The following is a 24,985-nucleotide window of genomic DNA, read 5'->3' as shown; positions in this document are numbered from 1 at the left end:
TTTTTCCAGAAACATTCAGGACTTAGGATGTAACAAAAATAATGCTTTAAAAAGTTCTGTTGCAAGCTTCTTACCATGTGTAACCACAAATGCTAAGTGTGTCTTCAGAAAAGAGCTAAGCCTACTGCAGACCAGAAATTAAAGTGGGAATTGGAGGAGTTAGAAAGAAAGAAAACAAAGAAAGCCCCAATCCCAACAACAGTGACAAAGGGTTGGTTTTGTTTTTGTTTTTTCTTCTTGTTTCTCCCTAAATTATTGTTTTTCAAATTTCAAAGTACAGTCCAGAACTACATGCACCATAATCATTTGGAGGCCAAACTGCAACTCTGGGAGTGGAACCCAGAAATGTTCATGAACTCCCCTAGGGCATATGTAGTGTAAATGTTGTATTTTCCCTAATTTCCCACAGCCACAGTTCTTCTCTATTCTTTTCTTTCCCTGTAGGAAGGATGAAAATATCCAGGTGTAAAATTAATTAAGCCAAATCAATTTTGAAGAAGAAAAATTTGGAAGACTCACATTACCTGACTTCAAGACTTACTATAAACCTACAGTAATCAAGACAGTGTGGTATATGCGCAACTGATTTTGACAAAGGTACAAAAGCAATTCAGTGGAGGAAGGATAGTCTTTTCAACAAATGATGCTGGTGCAGTTGGCAAAGAAAATGAATTTTGACCTAAACTGCATACATTATACAAAAATTAATCGAAAATGTATCATGAACTTAGATGTAAGATGTAAAACTTTCAGGAAAAAAAATCACAGAAAGATCTTTAGGATCATGGGCTAGGCAACAGGTTCTTCTTGGCCTTCATCCCAGAAGCACAATCGTGAAAGGAAAAAGTTGATACTGTATATTGGACTTCATCAAAATGAAAAACTTTTGCTCTGTCAAAAATTTAAGAGGAGGAAGTTATTGAGAGAAATTACTTGCAAACCATTTATCTAGAATAAAGTCAAGAGTAAAAAACAAACAATCCAATTAGAAAATGAGCAGAAGACATGAATAGACATAGCACTAAAGAGGGTGTATCGAAGGCAAGCAAGCACAGGAAAAGATATTGAACTTCATTAGTCATCAGGGAATGCAAATTAAAACCACAGTGAATTATAACTACATACTTATCAGAATGGCTAAAGAAAAAACAGTGAAAATACCAGATGCTGTTGAGCATACAAACTGGATCTCTCATACATTGCTGAACAGAATGTAAAATGTAAGCCACTCTGAAAAAAAGAGTTTAAAAATTTCTAATAGAGTTAAACATACATGTACTTTATTACCCAGCAATTGTTGTCCTGGACATTTATCCCAAAGAAATGAAACCTATTTTGGCACAGAAACTTCTATACAGACATTCTTGGCAGTATCATTTGTAATAGCCCCAAACTGGAAACAACCCAGATGACCTGCAGTTGCGTGTGTGGTTAAACCACACCATGCAATACTACTCTGCAATGAAAAGGAGCAGACTGTTGATACACACGACTTGGATGGACCTCAAGGGTATAATGATGAATGAAAAACAGCCAGTCTTAAAAGCTCACATACTGTATGACTGCATTTGTATGAATTCTTGAAATGACAAAATTATAGAAGTGAAGAACAGATTCATGGTTGACAGGGATAGGGACTGGAGGGGGTATGGGATATGGGTGACTATAAAGGGATAACACAATGAATTCCTTTGTGCTGATGGAACAGTTCTGTATCTTGATTGTGGTGTTTATTACATGAATCTATATCTGTGCTAAAACTACATAGGCCTACACACACCCACAAATGAATGCATGTAAAATTTGGTGAAACCAAATAAGGTCTATAGTCTAGTTAGCAGTATTCTACCATTGTCAATATGTTGGTTTTGAAGATGTACAATAGTTATGTGTAAGATCTTACCACTGGAGGAAACTGGGTGAAGGGCACATGGGACTCCCTGTACTATTTTTGCAACTTCCTGTTAATCTATAATTATTGCAAAATAAAAAGTTGTAAGTATTAAATAAGGAACTAGGAGGTATGGTACGTATTTTGTGTAATAAGAAAAGAGTGATAAAATCTGAGGGGGAATAAAATGATTTGAATATTTTTACAGACAAACCTTCTGCACATGTCCCTTCTAAGCTATTTACATTGACAGAGTTATGGCAATTTGAAATTCTTTTTCTAACCTGATAATTCGAGTTGTAATCTGTAAAATAGGATGTGGGGAGAGGAGGCAGGTACATGGAAGTGTCAAAGTACCTGGTGGCTGAGGAAGCAGGGCTGGGATTACTGCATGAGTGCCTTGGTGGGGGATATCTAGTGGAAACTGTTGTGCAGCCAGCAATCGGGTACATTAAACAAGTAAGTCAACTGATGGAGCAAATAAGTAAATGTATTGAGGAAAGTGGAAGCTAGGTTTGTCAGTGTCAGAGAAATTACTTATAAACATGAAAAGGGGAGGAGCTTCAAGATGGCAGAAGAGTAAGACGTGGAGATCACCTTCCTCCCCACAAATACGTCAGAAATACAGCTAAATGTGGAACAAACCCTACAGAACATCTACTAAATGCTGGCAGAAGAACTCAGACCTCCCAAAAGGCAAGAATCTCCCCACGTACCTGGGTAAGGCAAAAGAGAAAAGGAAAAACAGAGACAAAAGAATAGGGACGGGACCTGCACCTCTGGGAGGGAGCTGTGAAGGAGGAAACGTTTCCACACACTAGGAAGCCCCTTCGCGGGCAGAGACTGTGGGTGGCGGAGGGGGAGGAACTTCGGAGCCACGGAGGAGAGCACAGCAACAGGGGTGCGGAGGGCAAAGTAAAGAGATTCCCGCACAGAGGATCAGGGCCGACCAGCACTCACCAGCCTGAGAGGCTCGTCTGCTCACCTGCCGGGGTGGGGCGGGGCTGGGAGCTGAGGCTCGGGCTTTGGAGGTCGAATCCCAGGGAGAGGACTGGGGTTGGCTGCGTGAACACAACCTGAAGGGGATCGTGTGCCACAGCTGGCCGGGAGGCAGTCCGGGAAAAAGTCTGGAACTGCCGAAGAGGCCATTGTTTCGGGGTGTGGGAGGAGAGGGGATTCAGAACACCGCCTAAATGAGCCCAAGATGGGCGTGAACCACGGCGATCAGCACAGACCCCAGAGACGAGCACGAGACGCTAAGGCTGCTGCTGCCGCCACCAAGAAGCCTGTGTGCGAGCACAGGTCACTCTCCACACCTCCCGTCCTGGGAGCATGTGCAGCCCGCCACTGCCAGGGTCCCGGGATCCAGGGACAACTTCCCCGAGAGAACGCACGGCGCGCCTCAGCCTGGTGCAACGTCACGCCGGCCTCTGCCGCCGCAGGCTCGCCCCGCATCTGTACCCCTCCCTCCCCCTGGCCTGAGTGAGCCAGAGCCCCCGAATCAGCGGCTCCCTTAACCCCGTCCTGTCTGAGCGAAGAACAGATGCCCTCCTGCGACCTACATGCAGAGGCGGGGCCAAATCCAAAGCTGAGCCCCGGGAGCTGTGCGAACAAAGAAGAGAAAGGGGAATCTCTCCCAGCAGCCTCAGGAGCAGCAGATTAAATCCCCACAATCAACTTGACGTACCTGCATCTGTGGAATACCTGAATAGACAACGAATCATCCCAAAATTGAGGCGGTGGACTTTGGGAACAACGATACAATTTTTTCCCCTTTTTCACTTTTTGTGAGTGTGTATGTGTATGCTTCTGTGTGTGATTTTGTCTGTATAGCTTTGCTTTTAGCTTAGCTTTTACCATTTGTCCTAGGTTTCTGCCTGTCCATTTGTTTTGTTTTGTTTTTTAAGTATAGTGTTTAGTGCTTGTTATCATTGGTAATTTATTTTTTGGTTTGGTTGCTGTCTTCTTTTTTTTCTTTCTATTACTTTTTGAATTTTTATTTAGTTTTTATTTTTATTTTCTTTTTTGGCAGTACACGGGCCTCTCACTGTTGTGGCCTCTCCCATTGCAGAGCACAGGCTCCGGACGCGCAGGCTCAGTGGCCATGGCTCACGGGCCCAGCCGCTCCGTGGCATGTGGGCTCTTTCCGGACCAGGGCATGAACCCGTGTCCCCTGCATCGGCAGGCGGACTCTCAACCACTGCGCCACCAGGGAAGCCTACTTTTTGAAGTTTTTAAAAATTTTTTTTTGAATTTTATTTTTTTTTACAGCAGGTTCTTACTAGTCATCAATTTTATACACATCAGTGTATACATGTCAATCCCAATCGCCTAATTCATCACACCACCATCCCCACCCCCACCCCCCGCGGCTTTCCCCCCTTGGTTTCCATACGTTTGTTCTCTACATCTGTGTCTGGATTTCTGCCCTGCAAGCCAGTTCATCTGTACCATTTTTCTAGGTTCCACATATATGCGTTAATATACGATATTTGTTTTTCTCTTTCTGACTTCCTTCACTCTGTATGACAGTCTCTAGATCCATCCACGTCTCTACAAATGACCCATTTTCGTTCCTTTTTATGGCCAAGTAATACTCCATTGTATATATGTACCACATCTTCTTTATCCATTCGTCTGTCGATGGGCATTTAGGTTGCTTCCATGACCTGGCTATTGTAAACAGTGCTGCAATGAACACTGGGGTGCATGTGTCTTTTTGAATTATGGTTTTCCCTGGGTATATGCCCAGTAGTGGGATTGCTGGGTCATATGGTAGTTCTATTTTTAGTTTTTTAAGGAAGCTCCATACTGTTCTCCATAGTGGCTGTACCAATTCACATTCCCACCAACTGTGCAAGAGGGTTCCCTTTTCTCCACACCCTCTCCAGCATTTGTTGTTTGTAGATTTTCTGATGATGCCCATTCTAACTGGTGTGAGGTGATGCCTCATTGTAGTTTTGATTTGCATTTCTCTAATAATTAGTGATGCTGAGCAGCTTTTCATGTGCTTCCTGGCCATCTGTATGTCTTCTTTGGAGAAATGTCTATTTAGGTCGTCTGCCCATTTTTGGATTGGGCTGTTTGTTTTTTTAATATTGAGCTGCATGAGCTGTTTATATATTTTGGAGATTAATCCTTTGTCAGTTGCTTCATTTACAAATATTTTCACCCATTCTGCGGGTTGTCTTTTCGTCTTGTTTATGGTTTCCTTTGCTCTGCAAAGCTTTTAAATTTCATTAGGTCCAATTTGTTTGTTTTTGTTTTTATTTCCGTTACTCTAGGAGGTGGATCAAAAAATATCTTGCTGGGCTTCCCTGATGGCGCAGTGGTTGAGAGTCTGCCTGCCGATGCAGGGGATACAGGTTCGTGCCCCGGTCCGGGAAGATCCCGCATGCCGCAGAGCGGCTGGGCCCATGAGCCATGGCCGCTGAGCCTGCGCGTCTGGAGCCTGTGCTCCGCAACAGGAGAGGCCACAACAGTGAGAGGCCTGCGTACTACAAAAAAAAAAAAAAAAAATCTTGCTGTGATTTATGTCAGTGTTCTTCCTATGTTTTCCTCTAAGAGATTTATAGTGCCTGGTCTTACATTTAGGTCTCTAATCCATTTTGAGTTTATTTTTGTCTATGGTGTTAAGGAGTGTTCTAATTTCATTTCTTTACATGTAGCTGTCCAGTTTTCCCAGCACCACTTATTGAAAAGACTGTCTTTTCTCCATTGTATATCCTTGCCTCCTTTATCCTAGATTAGTGGACCATAGGTGCGTGGGTTTATCTCTGGGCTTTCTATCCTGTTCCATTGATCTATATTTCTGTGTTTGTGCCAGTACCATATTGTCTCAATTACTGTAGCTTTGTAGTATAGTCTGAAGTCAGGGAGTCTGATTCCTCCAGCTCTGTTTTTCTTCCCTTAAGACTGCTTTGGCAATTCGGGGTCTTTTGTGCTTCCATACATATTTTAAGATTTTTTGTTCTAGCTCTGTAAAAAATGACATTGGTAATTTGATAGAGATTGCATGAATCTGTAGATTGCTTTGAGTAGTACAGTCACTTTCACAATACTGATTCTTCCAATCCAAGAACATGGTATATCTCTCCATCTGTTGGTATCATCTTTAATTTCTTTCATCAGTGTCTTATAGTTTTCTGCATACAGGTCTTTTATCTCCCTAGGTGTGTTTATTCCTGGGTATTTTATTCTTTTTGTTGTAATGGTAAATGGGAGTGTTTCCTTAATTTCTCTTTCAGATTTTTCATCATTAGTATATAGGAATGCAAGAGATTTCTTTGCATTGATTTTGTATCCTGCTACTTTACCAAATTCATTGATTAGCTCTAGTAGTTTTCTGGTGGCATCTTTAGGATTCGCTATGTATAGTATCATGTCAGCTTCAAACACTGATACTTTTACTTCTTCTTTTCCGATTTGTATTCCTTTCTTTTCCTTCCCTGATTGCCGTGGCTAGGACTTCCAAAACTATGTTCAATAATAGTGGTGAGAGTGGACATCCTTGTCTTGTTCCTGATCTTGGAGGAAATGCTTTCAGTTTTTCACCATTGAGAATGATGTTTGCTGTGGGTTTGTCGTATATGGCCTTTATTATGTTGAAGTAGGTTCCCTCTGTGCCCACTTTCTGGAGAGTTTTTATCATAAATGGGTGTTGAATTTTGTCAAAAGCTTTTTCTGCATCTATTGAGATGATCATATGGTTTTTATTCTAAAATTTGTTAATATGGTGTATCACATTGATTGATTTGCCTATATTGAAGAATCCTTGCATCCCTGGGATAAATCCCACTTGATCATGGTGTATGATCCTTTTGATGTGTTGTTGGATTCTGTTTGCTTGTATTTGTTGAGGATTTTTGCATCTACATTCACCAGTTATATTGGACCGTAATTTTCTTTTTTTGTAGTATCTTTGTCTGGTTTTGGTATCAGGGTGATGGTGGCCTCATAGAATGAGTTTGGGAGTTTTCCTTCCTCTGCAATTTTTGGAAGAGTTTGAGAAGGATGGGTATTAGATCTTCTCTAAATGTTTGATAGAATTCACCTGTGAAGCCATCTGGTCCTGGACTTTTGTTTGTTGGAAGATTTTTAATCACAGTTTCAATTTCATTACTTGTGATTAGTCTGTTCATATTTTCTATTTCTTCCTGGTTCAGTCTTGGAAGGTTTTACCCTTCTAAGAATTTGTCCATTTCTTCCAGGTTGTCCATTTTATTGGCATAGAGTTGCTTGTAGTAGTCTCTTAGGATGCTTTGTATTTCTGCGGTGTCCGTTGTAACTTGTCCTTTTTTCATTTCTAATTTTATTGATTTGAGTCCTCTCCCTCTTTTTCTTAATGAGTCTGGCTAATGGTTTATCAATTTTGCTTATCTCCTCAAAGAACCAGCTTTTAGTTTTATTGATCTTTGCTACTGTTTTCTTTGTTTCTATTTCATTTATTTCTGCTCTGATCTTCATGATTTCTTTCCTTCTGCTAACTTTGGGTTTTGTTTATTCTTCTTTCTTTAGTTCTTTTAGGTGTAATGTTAGATTGTTTATTTGAGATTTTTCTTGTTTCTTGAGGTAGGCTTGTAGAGCTATAAACTTCCCTCTTAGAAGTGCTTTTGCTGCATCCCATAGGTTTTGGATCATTGTGTTTTCATTGTCATTTGTCTCTAGGTATTTTTTGATTTCTTCTTTGATTTCTTCAGTGGTCTCTTCGTTGTTTAGTAACGTATTGTTTAGCCTCCATGTGCTTGGGTTTTTTACGTTTTTCCCCTTTAACTGATTTCTAATCTCATAGCATTGTGGTCAGAAAAGATGCTTGATATGATTTCAACTTTCTTAAATTTACTGAGGCTTGATTTGTGACGCAAGATGTGATCTATCCTGGAGAATGGTCCATGAGCACTTGAGAAGAAAGTGTAATCTGCTGTTTTGGAATGGAATGTCCTATAAATATCAATCAAATCTATCTGGTCTATCATGTCATTTAAAGCTTCTGTTTCCTTATTAATTTTCTGTTTGAATGCTCTGTCCATTGGTGTAAGTGAGGTGTTAAAGTCCCCCACTATTATTGTGTTACTGTCGATTTCCTCTTCTATAGCTGTTAGCAGTTGCCTTATGTACTGAGGTGCTCCTATGTTGGGTGCATATATATTTATAATTGTTATAGCTTCCTCTTGGATTGATCCCTTGATTATTACGTAGTGTCCTTCCTTGTCTCTTGTAACATTCTTTATTTTAAAGTCTATTTTATCTGATATGTGTATAGCTACTCCAGCTTTCTTTTGATTTCCATTTGCATGGAATATCTTTTTCCATCCCCTCACTTTCAGTCTGTATTTGTCCCTAGGTCTGAAGTGGGTTTCTTGTAGACAGCATATATATGGGCCTTGTTTTTATATCCATTCAGCAAGCCTGTGTCTTTTGGTTGGAGATTTTAATCCATTCATGTTTAAGGTAATTATCGATATGTAAGTTCCTATGACCATTTTCTTAATGTTATGGGTTTGTTTTTGTAGGTCCTTTTCTTCTCTTTTGTTTCCCACTTAGAGAACTTCCTTTAGCATTTGTTGTAGAGCTGGTTTGGTGGTGCTGAATTCTCTTAGCTTTTGCTTGTTTGTAAAGCTTTTGATTTCTCCATCAAATCTGAATGAGATCCTTGCTGTGTAGAGTAATCTTGGTTGTAGGTTCTTCCCTTTCATCACTTTAAGTATATCATGCCACTTCCTTCTGGCTTGTAGAGTTTCTGCTGAGAAATCAGCTGTTAACCTTATGGGAGTTCCCTTGTATGTTAGTTGTCACTTTTCCCTTGCTGCTTTCACTAATTTTTCTTTGTCTTTAATTTTTGCCAATTTGATTACTATGTGTCTTGGCGTGTTTCTCCTTGGGCTTATCCTGTATGGACTCTCTGCGCTTCCTGGACTTGTGTGGGTATTTCCTTTCCCATGTTAGGGAAGTTTTCAACTATAATCTCTTCAAATATTTTCTCGGGTTCTTTCTCTCTCTATTCTCCTTCTGGGACCCCTATAATGTGAATGTTGTTGCGTTTAATGTTGTCCCAGAGGTCTCTTAGGCTGTATACATTTCTTTTCATTCTTTTTTCTTTATTCTGTTCCACAGCAGTGAATTCCAGCATTCTGTCTTCCAGGTCACTTATCCGTTCTTCTGCCTCAGTTATTCTGCTATTGATTCCTTCTAGTGTAGTTTTCCTTTCAGTTATTGTATTGTTCATCTCTGTTTGTTTGTTCTTTAATTCTTCTAGATCTTTGTTAAACATTTCTTTCATCTTCTCGATGTTTGCCTCCATTCTCTTTCCGAGGTCCCGGATCACCTTCACTATCATTATTCTGAATTCTTTTACTGGAAGATTGCCTATCTCCATTTCATTCAGTTGTTTTTCTGTGGTTTTATCTTGTTCCTTCATCTGGTACATAGTCCTCTGCCATTTCATCTTGTCTCTTTTTCTGTGAATGTGGTTTTTGTTCCCCAGGCTGCAGGATTATAGTTCTTCTTGCTTCTGCTGTGTGCCCTGTGGTGGATGAGGCTATCTAAGAGGCTTGTGGAAGTTTCCTGATGGGAGGGACTTGTGGTGGGTAGAGCCGGCTGTTGCTCTGGTGGGCAGAGCTCAGTAAAACCTTCATCTGCTTCTCTGCTGATGGGTGGGGCTGTGTTCCCTCCCTGTTGGTTGTTTGGCCTGAGGCGATCCAAGCCTGGAGCCTACCTGGGCTCTTTGGTGGGGCTAATGGCGGACGCTGGGAGGGCTCATGCCAAGGAGTACCTCCCAGAACTTCTGCTGCCAGTGTCCTTATCCCTTGGCGAGCGACAGCTGCCCCCTGCCTCTGCAGGAGACCCTCCAACACTAGCAGGTAGGTCTGATCAGTCTCCTATGGGATCACTGCTCCTTCCCCTGTGTCCCAATGCACACACTACTTTGTGTGTGCCCTCCAGGAGTGGATCTCTGTTTCCCCCAGTACTGCCAAAGTCCTGCAATCAAATCCCGCTAGCCTTCAATGTCTGATTATCTAGGAATTCCTCCTCCCATTGCCAGACCCCCAGGTTAGCAGTTATGTGATTTGATTTTATTATGATAGCGCCCCTCCTACCATCTCATTGTGGCTTCTCCTTTATCTTTGCATGTGGAGTATCTTTCTGGGTGAGCTTGGTGTCTTCCTGTTGATGACAGTTCAGCAGTTAGTTGTGATTCTGGTGTTCTCAAAAGAGGGAGTGAGACAAAGAAAGAAAACTACAGGCCAATATCACTGATGAACATAGATGCAAAAATCCTCAACAAAATACTAGCAAACAGAATCCAACAGCACATTAAAAGGATCATACACCATGATCAAGTGGGGTTTATCCCAGGAATGCAAGGATTCTTCAATATACGCAAATCAATCAACGTGATGCACCATATTAACAAATTGAAGGAGAAAAACCGTATGATCATCTCAATAAATGCAGAAAAAGCTTTTGACAAAATTCAACACCCATTTATGATAAAAACCCTGCAGAAAGTAGGCATGGAGGGAACTTTCCTCAACATAATAAAGACCATATATGACAAACCCACAGCCAACGTCATCCTCAATGGTGAAAAACTGAAAGCATTTCCACTAAGATCAGGAACAAGACAAGGTTGCCCACTCTCACCACTATTATTCAACATAGTTTTGGAAGTCTTAGCCACAGCAATCAGAGAAGAAAAAGAAATAAAAGGAATCCAAATCGGAAAAGAAGTAAAGCTGTCACTGTTTGCAGATGACATGATACTATACATAGAGAATCCTAAAGATGCTACCAGAAAACTACTAGAGTGAATCAATGAATTTGGTAGAGTAGCAGGATACAAAATTAATGCACAGAAATCTCTGGCATTCCTATACACTAATGATGAAAAATCTGGAAGTCAAATTAAGATAACACTCCCATTTACCATTGCAACAACAACAAAAAAATATCTAGGAAGAAGCCTACCTAAGGAGACAAAAGACCTGTATGCAGAAAATTATAAGACACTGATGAAAGACATTAAAGATGATACAAATAGATGGAGAGAAATACCATGTTCTTCGATTGGAAGAATCAACATTGTGAAAATGATTCTACTACCCAAAGCAATCTACAGATTCAATGCAATCCCTATCAAACTACCACTGGCATTTTTCACAGAACTAGAACAAAAAATTTCACCATTTGTATGGAAACACAAAAGACCCCGAATAGCCAAAGCAATCTTGAGAAAGAAAAACAGAGCTGGAGGAATCAGGCTCCCTAACTTCACACTATACTACAAAGCTACAGTCATCAAGACAGTATGGTACTGGCACAAAAACAGAAATATAGATCAACAGAACAGGATAGAAAGCCCAGAGATAAACCCACGCACATATGGTCACCTTATCTTTGATAAAGGAGGCAAGAATATACAGTGGAGAAAAGACAGCCTCTTCAATAAGTGGTGCTGGGAAAACTGGACAGCTACATGTAAGAGAATGAAATTAGAACACTCCCTAACACCATACACAAAGATAAACTCAAAATGGATTAAAGACCTAAATGTAAGGCCAGACACTATCAAACTCTTAGAGGAAAACCTAGGCAGAACACTCTATGACATAAATCACAGCAAGATCCTTTTTGACCCACCTCCTAGAGAAATGGAAATAAAAACAAAAATAAACAAATGGGACCTAATGAAACTTCAAAGCTTTTGCACAGCAAAGGAAACCATGAACAAGACCAAAAGACAACCCTCAGAATGGGAGAAAATATTTGCAAATGAAGCAACTGACAAAGGATTAATCTCCAAAATTTATAAGCAGCTCATGCAGCTTAATAACAAAAAAACAAACAACCCAATCCAAAAATGGGCAGAAGACCTAAATAGACATTTCTTCAAAGAAGATATACAGATTGCCAACAAACACGTGAAAGAATGCTCAACATCATTAATCATTAGAGAAATGCAAATCAAAACTACAATGCGATATCATCTCACACTGGTCAGAGTGGCCATCATCAAAAAATCTAGAAACAATAAATGCTGGAGAGGGTGTGGAGAAAAGGGAACCCTCTTGCACTGCTGGTGGGAATGTGAATTGGTACAGCCACTATGGAGAACAGTATGGAGGTTCCTTATAAAACTACAAATAGAACTACCATATGACCCAGCAATCCCACTACTGGGCATATACCCTGAGAAAACCATAATTCAAAAAGAGTCATGTACCGCAATGTTCATTGCAGCTCTATTTACAATAGCCAGGACATGGAAACAACCTAAATGTCCATCAACAGATGAATGGATAAAGAAGGTGTGGCACATATATACAATGGAATATTACTCAGCCATAAAAGGAAACGAAATTGAGTCATTTGTAGTGAGGTGGATGGACCTAGAGTCTGTCATACAGAGTGAAGTAAGTCAGAAAGAGAAAAACAAATACCATATGCTAACACATATATATGGAATCTAAGGGGAAAAAAAGTCATGAAGAACCTAGGGGTAAGACGGGAATAAAGACATAGATCTACTAGTGAATGGACTTGAGAATATGGGGAGGGGGAAGGGTAAGCTGTGACAAAGTGAGAGAGTGGCATGGACATATATACACTACCAAACGTAAAACAGATAGCTAGTGGGAAGCAGCCATATAGCACAGGGAGATCAGCTCGGTGCTTTGTGACCACCTAGAGGGGTGGGATAGGGAGGGTGGGAGGGAGGGAGATGCAGGAGGGAAGAGATATGGGAACATATGTATATGTATAACTGATTCATTTTGTTATAAAGCAGAAACTAACACACCATTGTACCGCAATTATACTCTAATAAAGATGTTAAAAAACAACAAACAAACATATAAATCACCCTAAAAAAAAAAGAGGGAGTGAGAACATGTCCTTCTACTCCGCCATCTTGAACCTCTCTCAGCTGTATTTCTATATACTAATGGACTATCTGAAAAAGAAATTAAGAAGACATTCACATATACTATAGCATCAAAAAAATACTTAGGAGTAAATTTAGCCAAGGAGATGAAAGATCTTGTACACTGAAAACTATAAGATATTGATGAAAGAATTTTAAGAAGACACAAATAATTTGAAACATATCCTGTATCCATGAGGAATTCCCTGGCGGTCCTGTGGACAGGACTCTGCACTTTCACTGCTGAGGGCCCGGGTTCAATCCCTGATGGGGGAACTAAGATCCTGCAAGCCAAGTTTTGCGGCCAAAAAAAAAAGAATTATATCATACCCTGTGTTCATGGATTGGAAGAATGAATGTTGTTAAAATGATCATAATACCTAAAGTGATGTACAGATTTAATTCAATCCCCATCAAAATTGCAATGGCATTTTCCACAGCAATAGAAGAAAACAATCCTAAAAATCATGTGGAACCACAAAAGACCCCAAATGGCCAAAGTAATCCTGAGCAAGAACAAAGCTGGGGGCTTCCTGATTTCAAATGATATTACAATTCCACAGTAATCAAAACACTATGGCACTGGCATAAAAACAGACACACAGACCAATGGAGTAGAATAGAGTACAGGAATAAACCCACACATACACAGTCAACTAATATTTGACAAGGGAGCCAAGAATGCACAATGGGGAAAGGATAGTCTTTTCCACAGGTGGTGTTGAGAAAACTAGATATCTACATGCAAATGAATGATACTGGACCACTGTCTTACACCATACACAAAAATTAACTCAAATGAATTAAATACTTAAATGTAAAACCTGAAAGCATAAAACTCCTAGAATTAAACCTAGGTGGATGCTCCTTGACATCCATCTGGGCAATGACTTTTTAGACTTGACACCAAAAGCAAAAGCAACAATAGCAAAAATAAACAAGTGGGACTACATCAAACTAAAAAGCTATACTGCAATGGAAATCATCACCAAAATGAAAAGTCAACCCACAGAATGTGAGAAGGTATTTGTATACCATATATCTGCTAAGAGTTTAGTACCCCAAATATATAAGGAACTTATACAACAATAGCAAAAAAACCCACAAACAACCTAATTTAAGAATAGGCCTGAGACCTGAATAAACATTTTTCCAAAGAAGATATACATATGACCTACAGGCACATAAAGAGATGCTCAACATTGCAAATCATCAAGGAAATGCAAATCAAAACCACAATAAGATTATCACCTCACACCTGTCAGGATGGCTATTATCAAAAAGACAACAAATAACAAGTGTCAGCAAGGATGTGGACAAAAGGGCACCCTCGTGCAGTGTTGATGGGAATATAAACTGGTACAGCCATTATGTAAAAAAGTATGAAGTTTCTTCAAAAAATTAAAAATAGAACTACCATATGATCCAGCAATCCAACTTTTGGGTACATACCCGTAGAAATGAAGTCAGGATCTCAAAGATATATGCATTCCCATTTTTATTGCAGCAATATTCACAACAGTCAAGATATGGAAACAATCTAAATTCCATTGACAGATGAATAAAGAAAATGTGTGTGTACATATATATATATATATATATAATATATTTTATATATATATAAAATGCAGCCATTAAAAAGAAGGAAATTCTGCCATTTGTGACAACATGGATATACCTCAAGGATATTATGCTAACTAAGTGAAATAAGCCAAGCACAGAAGGACAAATAATGTATGATCTCACTCATATGTGAAATCTGAAAATGTTGAACTTATTTAACCAGAAAGTAGAATGATGTTTGCCGGGGGCTGGGGGGTGGGGGAAATGGGGAGAAGTTGGTCAAAGGGTACAAATTTTCAGTTATAAGATGAATTCATTTAAAAAAAAGATGAATGAGTTCTAGTGATCTAATATACAGCATTGTGAACACAATTAATAATACTGTACACTTGAAATTTGCTAAAATAATAGATCTCAAGTGTTCTAACCACAGAAAATATTTTAAGTATGGAGGTGATGGATGTGTTGACTGTGGTGATCATTTCACAATGTATACATATATTAAATCCTCATCTTGTACACCTGAAAAGAAAACATCATGTTGGGACTTCTCTGGTGGCGCAGTGGTTAAGAATGCACCTGCTAATGCAGGGGACACGGGCTCGAGCCCTGGTCCGGGAAGATCCCACATGCCGTGGAGCAACTAAGCCCGTGTGCCACAACTACTGAAGCCTGAGTGCCCTAGAGCCCGCTTGCTGCAACTACTGAGTCCGCATGCTGCAACTACTGAAGCCCACGTGCCTAGAGCCTGTGCTCCGCAACAAGAGAAACCACCGCAATGAGAAGCCAGCACACTGCAATGAAGAGTAGCCCCCACTCGCCACAACTAGAGAAAGCCCACGTGCAGCAATGAAGACCCAACGCAGCCAAAAATAAATAAAATTTTAAAATAATAATAAATAAAAACGTGTCTTTAAAAAAAAGAAAACATCTTGTTGTACAACCTAAATATATACAATTTTTATTTGTTAATCATATCTCAGTAAAGCTGAAGAAAAAGATAAACTCAATCAAAAAATTAGCAAAGGATCAGAATAGACATTTCTCCAAAGGAGATACACAAATTGCCAATAAGCACATGAAAAAATTCTTCTAAGTCATTAGTCATCAGGGAAATGTAAATGAAAACCACAAAGAGATACCACTTCCAACCCACTCAGATGGCTATAATCAAACAAATGGAAAACAAATATTGGCAAGGATGTGTAGAAATTGGTACCCTCATACACTGCTGGTGGGGTTGTAAAATGGTTCAGCCACTATGGAAAATAGTTTAGTAGTTCCTTACAAAGTTCAACACAGAATTTCCATATGAACATGCAATTCCACGCTTAGGTATGTACCTAAAAGAAGTGAAAACAGGTATTGAAAGAAATACTTGCATGTGAAGCAGTATTCACAATAGTTCAAAAAGGGAAACAGCCCACGTGTTCATGAATGAACAAATAAACTGTAGTATAGCCACACAATGGAATATTATTTGGCCATAATAAGAAATGAAGTACTGATTCATGCTACAACATGAATGAAGCTGTCATATATTATGCTAAGTGAAGGAGCCCAGTCCCCAAAGTCCACATATTGACTGAGTCCTTTTATATGAAATGTTCAGAATAGGAAAATCTTCAGAGACATAAAGTAGAATAGTGATTGACTAGGGATGGGAGGTTTAGGTGGAAATGAAGAGTGATGGCTAATGAGTGTGGGGTTTCTTTTTAAGGTGGTGAAAATGTTGTAAATTGATCTTGGTGCTGGTCATACAACTCTGAATACACTAAAAACTACCAACTTGTAGACTAAATGGGTGAATGGAATGATATGTGAATTAAATACCAACAAAGCTACTTGAGAAAACATGCTCTGAAAGGACAGAAGTGATATCAAAGTAATGTGTGTGCCTTTCTAAACCAACTTCAACGTTCTTTAAAGTAATACATAAACATACAGCACTCAGTGAATTAAGAATATTTGACATCTATACAAAATTACACAGGAAGAAGCAGAAAAATGTTACTGATACCAAAGAGAAAAGTAAGTCAATAGAAACAGAGCCAGAAGGAATTGGTTGATAAGCATATATTCTTGATAGTTATTATGATATCCTCAAGGGTTTAAAGGAAAATGTGAACATAATGAGGAGAGCATTGAAAGATAAAAAGAGTCAAATGGAAATTCTAGAGATGAAAAATACCTTACTGAAAATGCAAACTGTCCTAAATGGGATTAAGAGAAGATAATCTGCAAAAGAAAAGATCAGTGAACTTGACGACATAGCAAAAGAAAGTCTGCAACGTAAAGTGCAGGGGGGAAAAAGGCTGTTAAAAATGCAAATGGGGCTTCCCTGGTGGCGCAGTGGTTGAGAGTCCGCCTGCTGATGCAGGGGACACGGGTTCGTGCCCCAGTCCGGGAAGATCCCACATGCCGCGGAGCGGCTGGGCCCGTGAGCCATGGCCGCTGAGCCAGCGCATCCGGAGCCTGTGCTCCTCAATGGAAGAGGCCACAACAGTGAGAGGCCCGCGTACCGCAAAAAAAAAAAAAAAAAGAAAAAGAAAAAAATGCAAATGAACAGAGTCTCAGTCACTGGTGATACAATATTAATAACAGTAATACACATGTAATGGAACACTGCATCGAACAGTAGAAAAATATGTGGTTTTCAAGGGTACACAGAAGATTTACCTTTTAGAGCATATATTCTGTTCTATAAAATAAATCTCAACAAAATTTAAAAGATTTAAATAATAAGAAACATGTTCTTTGACAACAACAAAAGCAGTACTTAACTCTAAAGTCCTATATTATAAAAGAAGAATCTTAAATAAGTTAAGCTAATGTCCTTAAGAAACCAGAAAGTGAAGAGCAAAATAAACTGCAAGCAAGTAGAAGCAATGGAATAATATAGATAAATACGAGCAGAAATCAGTGACATAGAAAAGAGAATATAGAGAAAATCAGTGAAAGCAAAAGGTGGTTCTTTGAGAGGATCAATAAAATTGATAACTGTCTAGCCAGATATACCAAGAAAAAAAAAAGAGAGAGAGAGAGAAGACATACATTAACAGTACCAGGAAAGAGAGAAGTAACGTCACTGCAGATTCCAGGGATAAAAGGAATAGTATGAACAAGTCTATGGACTTCGGTATGTGATGCTGGGTGAAGGGTTGCAGGACATGGACTCGGGCAGCATACAGTTCCCATCACACGTGACGGAAGCCTCCCTAACGAGGCCACGTCAAGGATTTCCAAAGCACTATCACAGGACCGCTTGACTTCCCAAGACCTGAAGATCTCGAGATCTTTCACCTGGAGTCCCCAACATGTCCCTCTTTCTCATGATATTCATTCAATAGTGGTTATTTTCTTACTGAGCGTCTACCATGCCAAGGGTCTGCGTTAGCGCCCCGCCCCCCAGATGCTCCGTCCCACGTGGGATCCTGTCCCCTGAACCCGCTTCTCCGGCCCCGGCGCCTTGTGACGTCACGTCTCACCTCATAATTATGCAGGCGTGCGTCAGGCGGCACGAGGACAGAGTTGCCTGGCGAACACCACCTGCGGGGCCAGGCCTTTCTTCCGTTACGTCACGCGTCCATTTCGTCGTTCGCCGTGCTGGTCCCGGATCAGTCCGCCGGCCCAGAAGAGGAGGGGCCAGCCTTCGTGGCCATTACCCTCGTAGCTGGCGGCTGGCGACGCACGCATGGGGTCGTCCGCATCCAAGGCTGCCCTCAGAGCGACCACCGACGAGCCCTCCGAGCCCGGGCCGAAACACCTGGCAGGTGAGTAGGCCCCGCTACGGCGCCGTCTCCGCACCTCTAACGGCTGCGGCTTGCGGCCTCCCAGCCCCTCCCCCACGCCCCTCCCCCACGTCCCCCACGCCCCTCCCCCACGCCCCTCCCCCACCACGACCCCCGCAGTGTACTTCGGGGGGGGGGGTGGCGGGGGGCCTTTGATTGAGTCTGGAACACAACCACTGGCCTCTTTAACTCCAAGCATCTAACTCTTTACCAGTTCCTCATGTACCTTAGGACGGCATTAAATATCATGTAACATGTCAGTACAAATTGTAGTACTCGTAATGAAGAAAATGTTTTGGATTATTCCCTTTGTCACTTCTCTGAGATTTGATTGCATCTGTATTTAAGTTAAAGTTACCAATTTTGGTTTTGAAAGTTATTTCTCAGTCTGTATTTTAATGCTCGTCACTGTCTCTAATTTAGCTCTAATCCAGTACATAAATGGAACAAATAGGAGTGTGAAACATCTGGCTGATATTCTTTATGAGAAAACTGGGAGCAGCAGCTGGGTGGTGGTGTTCAAAGCCCTGATTACTGTGCATCACCTTATGGTGCATGGAAATGAGGTGAGCATGGCATCTATTCAAAGGCTAGTCATTTCCTTACTTTTATGACAAAGGACTTTCAGTACACAGTTGCTGAATATGCTTAGTTTGTCAAGGACTTACTACATTTGTTTTAAATGGAGAAAACTGATGCTCTCTTTTATTTTAAAGATGGTTATCGGTTTTTATCCTACCTCTTTTGCTTTCATTAGTGACAAGTGGGGGAAGTACGTAGCGGTAGATATTAAAAAACAAATTTTTCCATTCTTACTTATGAATATATCTTTGCAATCGTATTTAAAGTATATTATTTTAACCACTGGATAATAAAGTGGATAATAGAGTGGCTATTTCTCTCAATTCTTTAGATGATTTAGACCAAAAAAAGAGAAAACCCTCAAAAATGTATTGCTGCATAACTGCTTTACTTTACCAGGTAAAGTAAAGCAGAGTTATTACAGCATCACCTCAAGAGCTCTCCCCACACACACTTTTTGTGTTTTACAGAACAACTGAAATGTTCTACAACATTAAATTACTTATTATTTTCTACTTTAAATTAACTTTTGTCTCAGTAACCTTTGCATTAAAAAAATAAGATTTAGAAATTGATTGCGGTTTGAAACTTATTAAGAAGCAACAGTGATTACACAGTATGGTATTGGTAAAAATAAACATATATATATAAAGGGAATGTAATAGATCAGAAGTAGAACTGTACTTATATGGGAGCTTGCTGGCACTAAAAACGTGGGGGAAAGTATGCAATTTAAAATAAAGCCTTTTGGTACAAATAACATCCCTATGGAAAAAATAGAATGAGATCTTTATATTACTCCATATAAAAATAAATTCCACATGAATGAAATATCTATAAATGCAAAAATCTAAATTTAAAATTGAAGAAAATGTAGGAGAATATGCTTATGACATTTTATTTTTTAAAGAAGATGTTGGGAGTAGGAGTTTATTAATTAATTTTATTATTTATTTTTGCTGTGTTGGGTCTTCGTTTCTCTGCGAGGGCTTTCTCTAGTTGTGGCAAGCGGGGACCACTCTTCATCGCAGTGCATGGGCCTCTCACTGTCGTGGCCTCTTGTTGCGGAGCACGGGCTCCAGACGCACAGGCTCAGTAGTTGTGGCTCATGGGCCTAGTTGCTCTGCAGCATGTGGGATCCTCCCAGACCAGGGCTCGAACCTGTGTCCCCTGCATTAGCAGGCAGATTCTCAACCACTGCGCCACCAGGGAAGCCCTGCTTATGACATTTGAGTAGGGAAGACACCATAAAGTTGCAATAAGATGTTTGCAGCACATATACTACAGACAAAAGATTGATATTTGGACTACATTATCAGTAAGAAAAAAGCAGTACACTGGAATAATGAGCAAAAGAAATGAACAGACAGTACATAGAAAAGGAAACCAGAGTGGCTGATAACCATCTGAAAACATACTCAGATAAGCACAATTTAAAATGTGTGACAGGACTCCCCTGGTGGCACAGTGGTTAAGAATCCGCCTGCCAATGCAGGGGACACGGGCTCGAGCCCTGGTCTGGGAAGATCCCACATGCCGCGGAGCAAATAAGCCCGTGCGCCACACACTCTAGAGTCTGTGCGCCACAACTACTGAGCCCATGCACCACAGCTGCTGAAGCTCGCGTGCCTAGAGCCCGTGCTCCACAGCAAGAGAAGCCACTGCAATGAGAAGCCCGCGCGCTGCAACAAAGAGTATCCCCTGCTCGCCACGACTAGAGAAAGCCTGCGCATAGCAACAGAGACCCAACACAGCCAAAATAAAATAAAATAAAATAAATAAGTTTATAAAATAAATAAAATGCGTGACAGTATCAAGAGCTGGGACCCTGAGGAAATGGGAACTCACATACCCTGTGGATGCCATCCATACGTTTCCATATCAGGAATGAGAGAAGTAACATCACAACAGATTCCACAGATATTAAGAGGATGATAAAGGAATACTATGAACAACTCTGTGGACTTCTGTGTCTGATGCTGAGTGAAGGGTTGGAGAGGAGTGCTTTGAGACATGTTTAATAAAATTGAAAATGCCCAGTGACCCAGCATACACTTCTCATAGCATGTTTATAATAATTAAAAGTTGGAAATCACCTGAATTTCCATCAGTGGGCAACAGATAACTAAAATGAAGTGTGTTTATACAATGAAATACTAATAGGATGTATACCAACAAGGCTAGATCTCAAAAACAATGCTAGTAGAGTCCAATATCATTTATATAAATTTTTAAAATTCACAGTTAATATTTGTCCACAGAACAAATATATATGAAGCTATAAAGAAAATAGGCTGTAAAGGTAATACATTAAAATTATGATAATGGTTAATTCCAGGTAGGAGAAGGAAATTGAACTTGGGGATGGGGCAAAGGGCACTTTTAACTTTACCTGTAAGACTTTATTCCTCTTATTTTAAAAATAGACTTGAAGTAGATATGTCCAAAAGTTAGCAGTTGTCATTTATGGGTAGTGGGGTACACAGATGTACCAGATTATTGTTTTATTTTTCTATTAATTATTAAATAATTTAACATCAATTATTAAAATAATTCTATAATTACAGTTGACCCTTGAACATCATGGGTTTGAACTGCACGGGTCACTTGTATGTGGCTTTTTTCCATAGCAAATACTATAGCACTACAGTATCTGTGGTTGGTTGAATCATGGACGTGGAATCATGGTTACAGAGGTACAGCATCTACAGAGAGCTGACTATAAATTATATGTGGATTTTCAACTGCATGGTGGGTTGGCGCCCCTAACCCCCGAGTTGTTCAAGGGTCAACTGTATTTCAAATTCCTCAAAATTCAAAAAGGGAGAAATGGCTAGATAGAAAGTCATGGGTGAAAAGTGTGTATTCACATTAGCTTTCATGTTTAACCCCTCATTTATTTAGTGGGTATATAAGCAGACTAGGCAGCATTGCATATCCTTAAGTTGGCTAGCCCAGGCTGTGATGGTGCTCGCCTTAATCAATGCTCCTGAAATAGATGGAAGCTGTATGATAGAATTATGTTAAGTATGCATTCACAATGACAAAATCATGAGTGAACTCTCTTTGTGGACAGAAACTAATTTTAGAATTTGGCACATTTGTTTCGTAGCGATTTATCCAACATCTTGCATCTAGAAACTCTTTGTTCATTTTATACAACTTCCTGGATAAAAGTGTCACAGAAGGTAAGATGATTCTTTGATGGAAATATTTCTTTGTGGCAAGGAGGGAAATGTTCTGAAAACCATCCGTGGTTAAAGAAAAATCGTTCTGAATTATGAATGATGTGATGTGTACATTTTATGATGGAAAATAATTTCTAAATTCATTCATACAACACATATTTGAGTAGTTACTGAGAATAACACAATATGCCAGCCTTTACTCAGTGAGGCTTTCCTGGGTCAGTCTCCTTTCTCTGCCTGAGTTTTATTCTTTCCACTTCTCAGCACCTAACCATCTCTGTGTTTTCCTTTTCTTTTGTTTGTCTATCAGTCACCATTGAGAGTGTAAGATCTATGAAGGCATGGATTTTTGTCTGTTTTGTTCACTACTGAACCTCCAGCATCTAGGACAGTGCCCAGATCATAGGAAGCGCTGAACAATTGTTGAATGAAAAAATGAATTGAATAAATGAATCGAGGCATGTTTGGAGGTTGACTAGTGAGGAGCTGAGTTTCTATCATGGCCTGTCTCTCTCCATTTTGTCTATTAAGTAGGGTCAAGGTCATTTGTTGAGTGGAAGGAGGGTGGGGGAGGGATGGTACCAATGGGATAGGGAGTGTCAGGAAAATGCTAAGAATTTACAGTAGTTTCCTTGGAAATGTGAAAGGAACTAATAAAGTTCAGTTATTTCCCCTGTTCAATAATGTCCCCATCAATACTACATCATGAGGTGATATCAAGACTTTGAGGAAATAAAAAATAATCTTTAACAGAAAGTTTGAGGAATGTTGTACCAGATGATTAATAAGCCATTCTAGTCTTTGTGCTTCAAAGATACTGTTGAGTTATATGGGTGAATGTAAAATGGTAACTCTTTGCATTTATTCACATATATGGTAAATGGTTAACATTGGTGAAACTGGAAATAATAAAAATATTTCATTTTTAGGCTATACTATGTCATCCTTCATCAGACGATATAGCAGGTACTTGAATGAAAAGTCACTCGCATACAGACTGATTGCATGTGACATCAGCAAAGCCAAGAGAGGGTAGGTAAATATCATTGGTTTGTAAGCAAGAAGTACTGAAATACATATGTGCTCTGATATGTCGTTTGTCAAAAACACAGCTTTATTTCAAGATGCCAATGTCACAGTGCTTCTCAAACTCAATTATTATTACTGCTGCTATGAGTTTCTTTTATGTTTCACAGGACGAACGGTGTGATGAGAACTATGAACAGTAGAGAGCTGCTGAACACTCTTCCAGTTATTCAGACTCAGTTCACTGCTCTGCTTAATGTTAATGTAAGAGCCTTATAAATCCCTTTGAAAAATATTGGTAAACAGCATTGTTTACCTGTAGGTGGGAGAGGGAAGTTTTTAAAATTGTGGTGGTAATTGATTACTCTTTTATTTAATTTCCAGGCAAATCCTGACGAAATAACTAATGGTATAATATATGCTGCTTTCATGCTCCTCTTTAAGGATGCTCTTCGCCTCTTTGCAGCCTATAATGAGGGGATCCTTAATCTGCTAGGTAAGCTAAAGAATAGGCATTACTTTTAAAAAATAAACTGGTAAAAATAATTTATTTGTAAAAATCTTTTATCTCTACATTTAGACTCATATGTGTTTTAGCTTCAAAATAGAAGATCCTTGCAGGGTCATATGTATTTTTAAATAATGAGACATCATATTCCTTTTTTGCTTAAAAATAATTGGCTAATCAGCCACAGAAGTTTTCAGTTTGTATACAAGTGCTAACTGATATTTCTGGGAAACTTATCAGGAAATCAACATGGGTTGCCATATTTATACGTTACACACTAAGTCCCACTCCACCAAGGTCAGATAATACAGTTCTGACTTTCCTAAGATATAGCCTATAATATAAGTAATTGCTTTGATCATATACAAGCGTATGTTTCTTAGGCTTTTCAGGAAATTTCAGTCATCATTTAGCCCTAATGAGTGATTCATTTCATAGGAAGGGTTCTCCAAACTTCGTTGATGAGAATTTGAGGTATTTCGTATACTGAAGAATTGCCTAATACATTTGTAGAGTTATAAAGGGTAGAAAACACAGCCCCTTCCATCAGAGACCGTCAGCGCTTGATGTTAATCAAAAAGATTCCAGACTAGAAGTTGTAGAAATTAAACTATCTAAATTATATGTGTACACTATTAAATGCCATACATATTACCAACACCACTGTTCAGCATGCAGTAGTTCCTCTATAAAAATCTGTTGATTATACTTATATGAGCAGTGTTGTTGCTTCTTAAAGCAGAAAATAACTGGATTAAAACTGTAGTTGTTTTCAACAAGTTAAAATCATATCCATAATCAACTTAACACAGAATCATCAGAATGAAGTGAAACTTGGAATTGCTACGATATTAGCTCCTTTGTTGTAATTTATTTTTCTATTTTTAGGCAAGTATTTTTACATGAGGAAGAACCAATGCAAGGAAAGTTTGGATATTTACATCAACTTCCTTGGAAGAATGACCAAATTTGTACAGTTCCTGAAAGTTGCAGAGGTACAGAAATCTATTTGTATACGAGGCTTTTGTGCTGTTTTCTGTATTAGTTTAGTATCCTGTATAACTACACATCTACCCACCACCATGCCACACAAACACACAGAAATTGGTAGTTTAAACTATTTTGTAAACAGTACAGCTAGAAGCTAGAATTAGGTACTTCAAATGTACCTTCCAATGCGCTTGTGGTCAAAAACAATCTTACAAGGATTTCTGTTTGTGGCCGTGAGGATAACTGATACCAAGCTTACCCTCCCACCAGAAACAACTCTAAAACCAGGCCAAAAGATATATGACATGAGTCTTTTAAGACACCGGATAGTAGGTAGAACAGGTCTGTGATCAGTGAGAGAAGGAAATATATGAGGCGAGCTGCATGTTTGCCCTAATAGCTGATTCTGACTACTTGAAAAATTAGAACACATTTGTATGATATCCAAAATGCAGATTAGCTCTTCCCAAAACAGCAAAGGTTCAACATCTGGTGAGTCTTTTCTTTTTTAATTTTATCCTAAGA

At 39.5% G+C, this 24,985-nt stretch overlaps 2 protein-coding genes across 2 annotated transcripts in view; both read left to right on the top strand.

Moving 5' to 3' along the window:
• BRCC3 (BRCA1/BRCA2-containing complex subunit 3) overlaps window positions 1-2,095 on the top strand; it is a 76,345-nt gene extending 74,250 nt beyond the window's left edge. Inside the window, exon 12 of the mRNA XM_060002628.1 lies at window positions 445-2,095. The gene's annotated coding sequence lies outside the window, so the exon portion shown is untranslated. The remainder of the gene's footprint in view (window positions 1-444) is intronic.
• A 15,974-nt stretch (window positions 2,096-18,069) lies between these two features.
• Window positions 18,070-24,985, top strand: part of LOC132418705 (phosphatidylinositol-binding clathrin assembly protein-like) — a 34,049-nt gene continuing 27,133 nt past the window's right edge. The window contains exons 1-7 of the mRNA XM_060002694.1: window positions 18,070-18,148; window positions 18,590-18,732; window positions 21,861-21,936; window positions 22,866-22,968; window positions 23,133-23,226; window positions 23,347-23,458; window positions 24,359-24,465. Of these exons, the coding sequence (XP_059858677.1) occupies window positions 18,070-18,148; window positions 18,590-18,732; window positions 21,861-21,936; window positions 22,866-22,968; window positions 23,133-23,226; window positions 23,347-23,458; window positions 24,359-24,465 (714 nt within the window). The remainder of the gene's footprint in view (window positions 18,149-18,589; window positions 18,733-21,860; window positions 21,937-22,865; window positions 22,969-23,132; window positions 23,227-23,346; window positions 23,459-24,358; window positions 24,466-24,985) is intronic.

The sequence above is a fragment of the Delphinus delphis genome, chromosome X (genome assembly GCF_949987515.2).
Source record: "Delphinus delphis chromosome X, mDelDel1.2, whole genome shotgun sequence".
Taxonomy (NCBI): Eukaryota; Metazoa; Chordata; class Mammalia; order Artiodactyla; family Delphinidae; genus Delphinus; species Delphinus delphis.
This window is presented reverse-complemented; position numbering and strand designations above follow the sequence as displayed.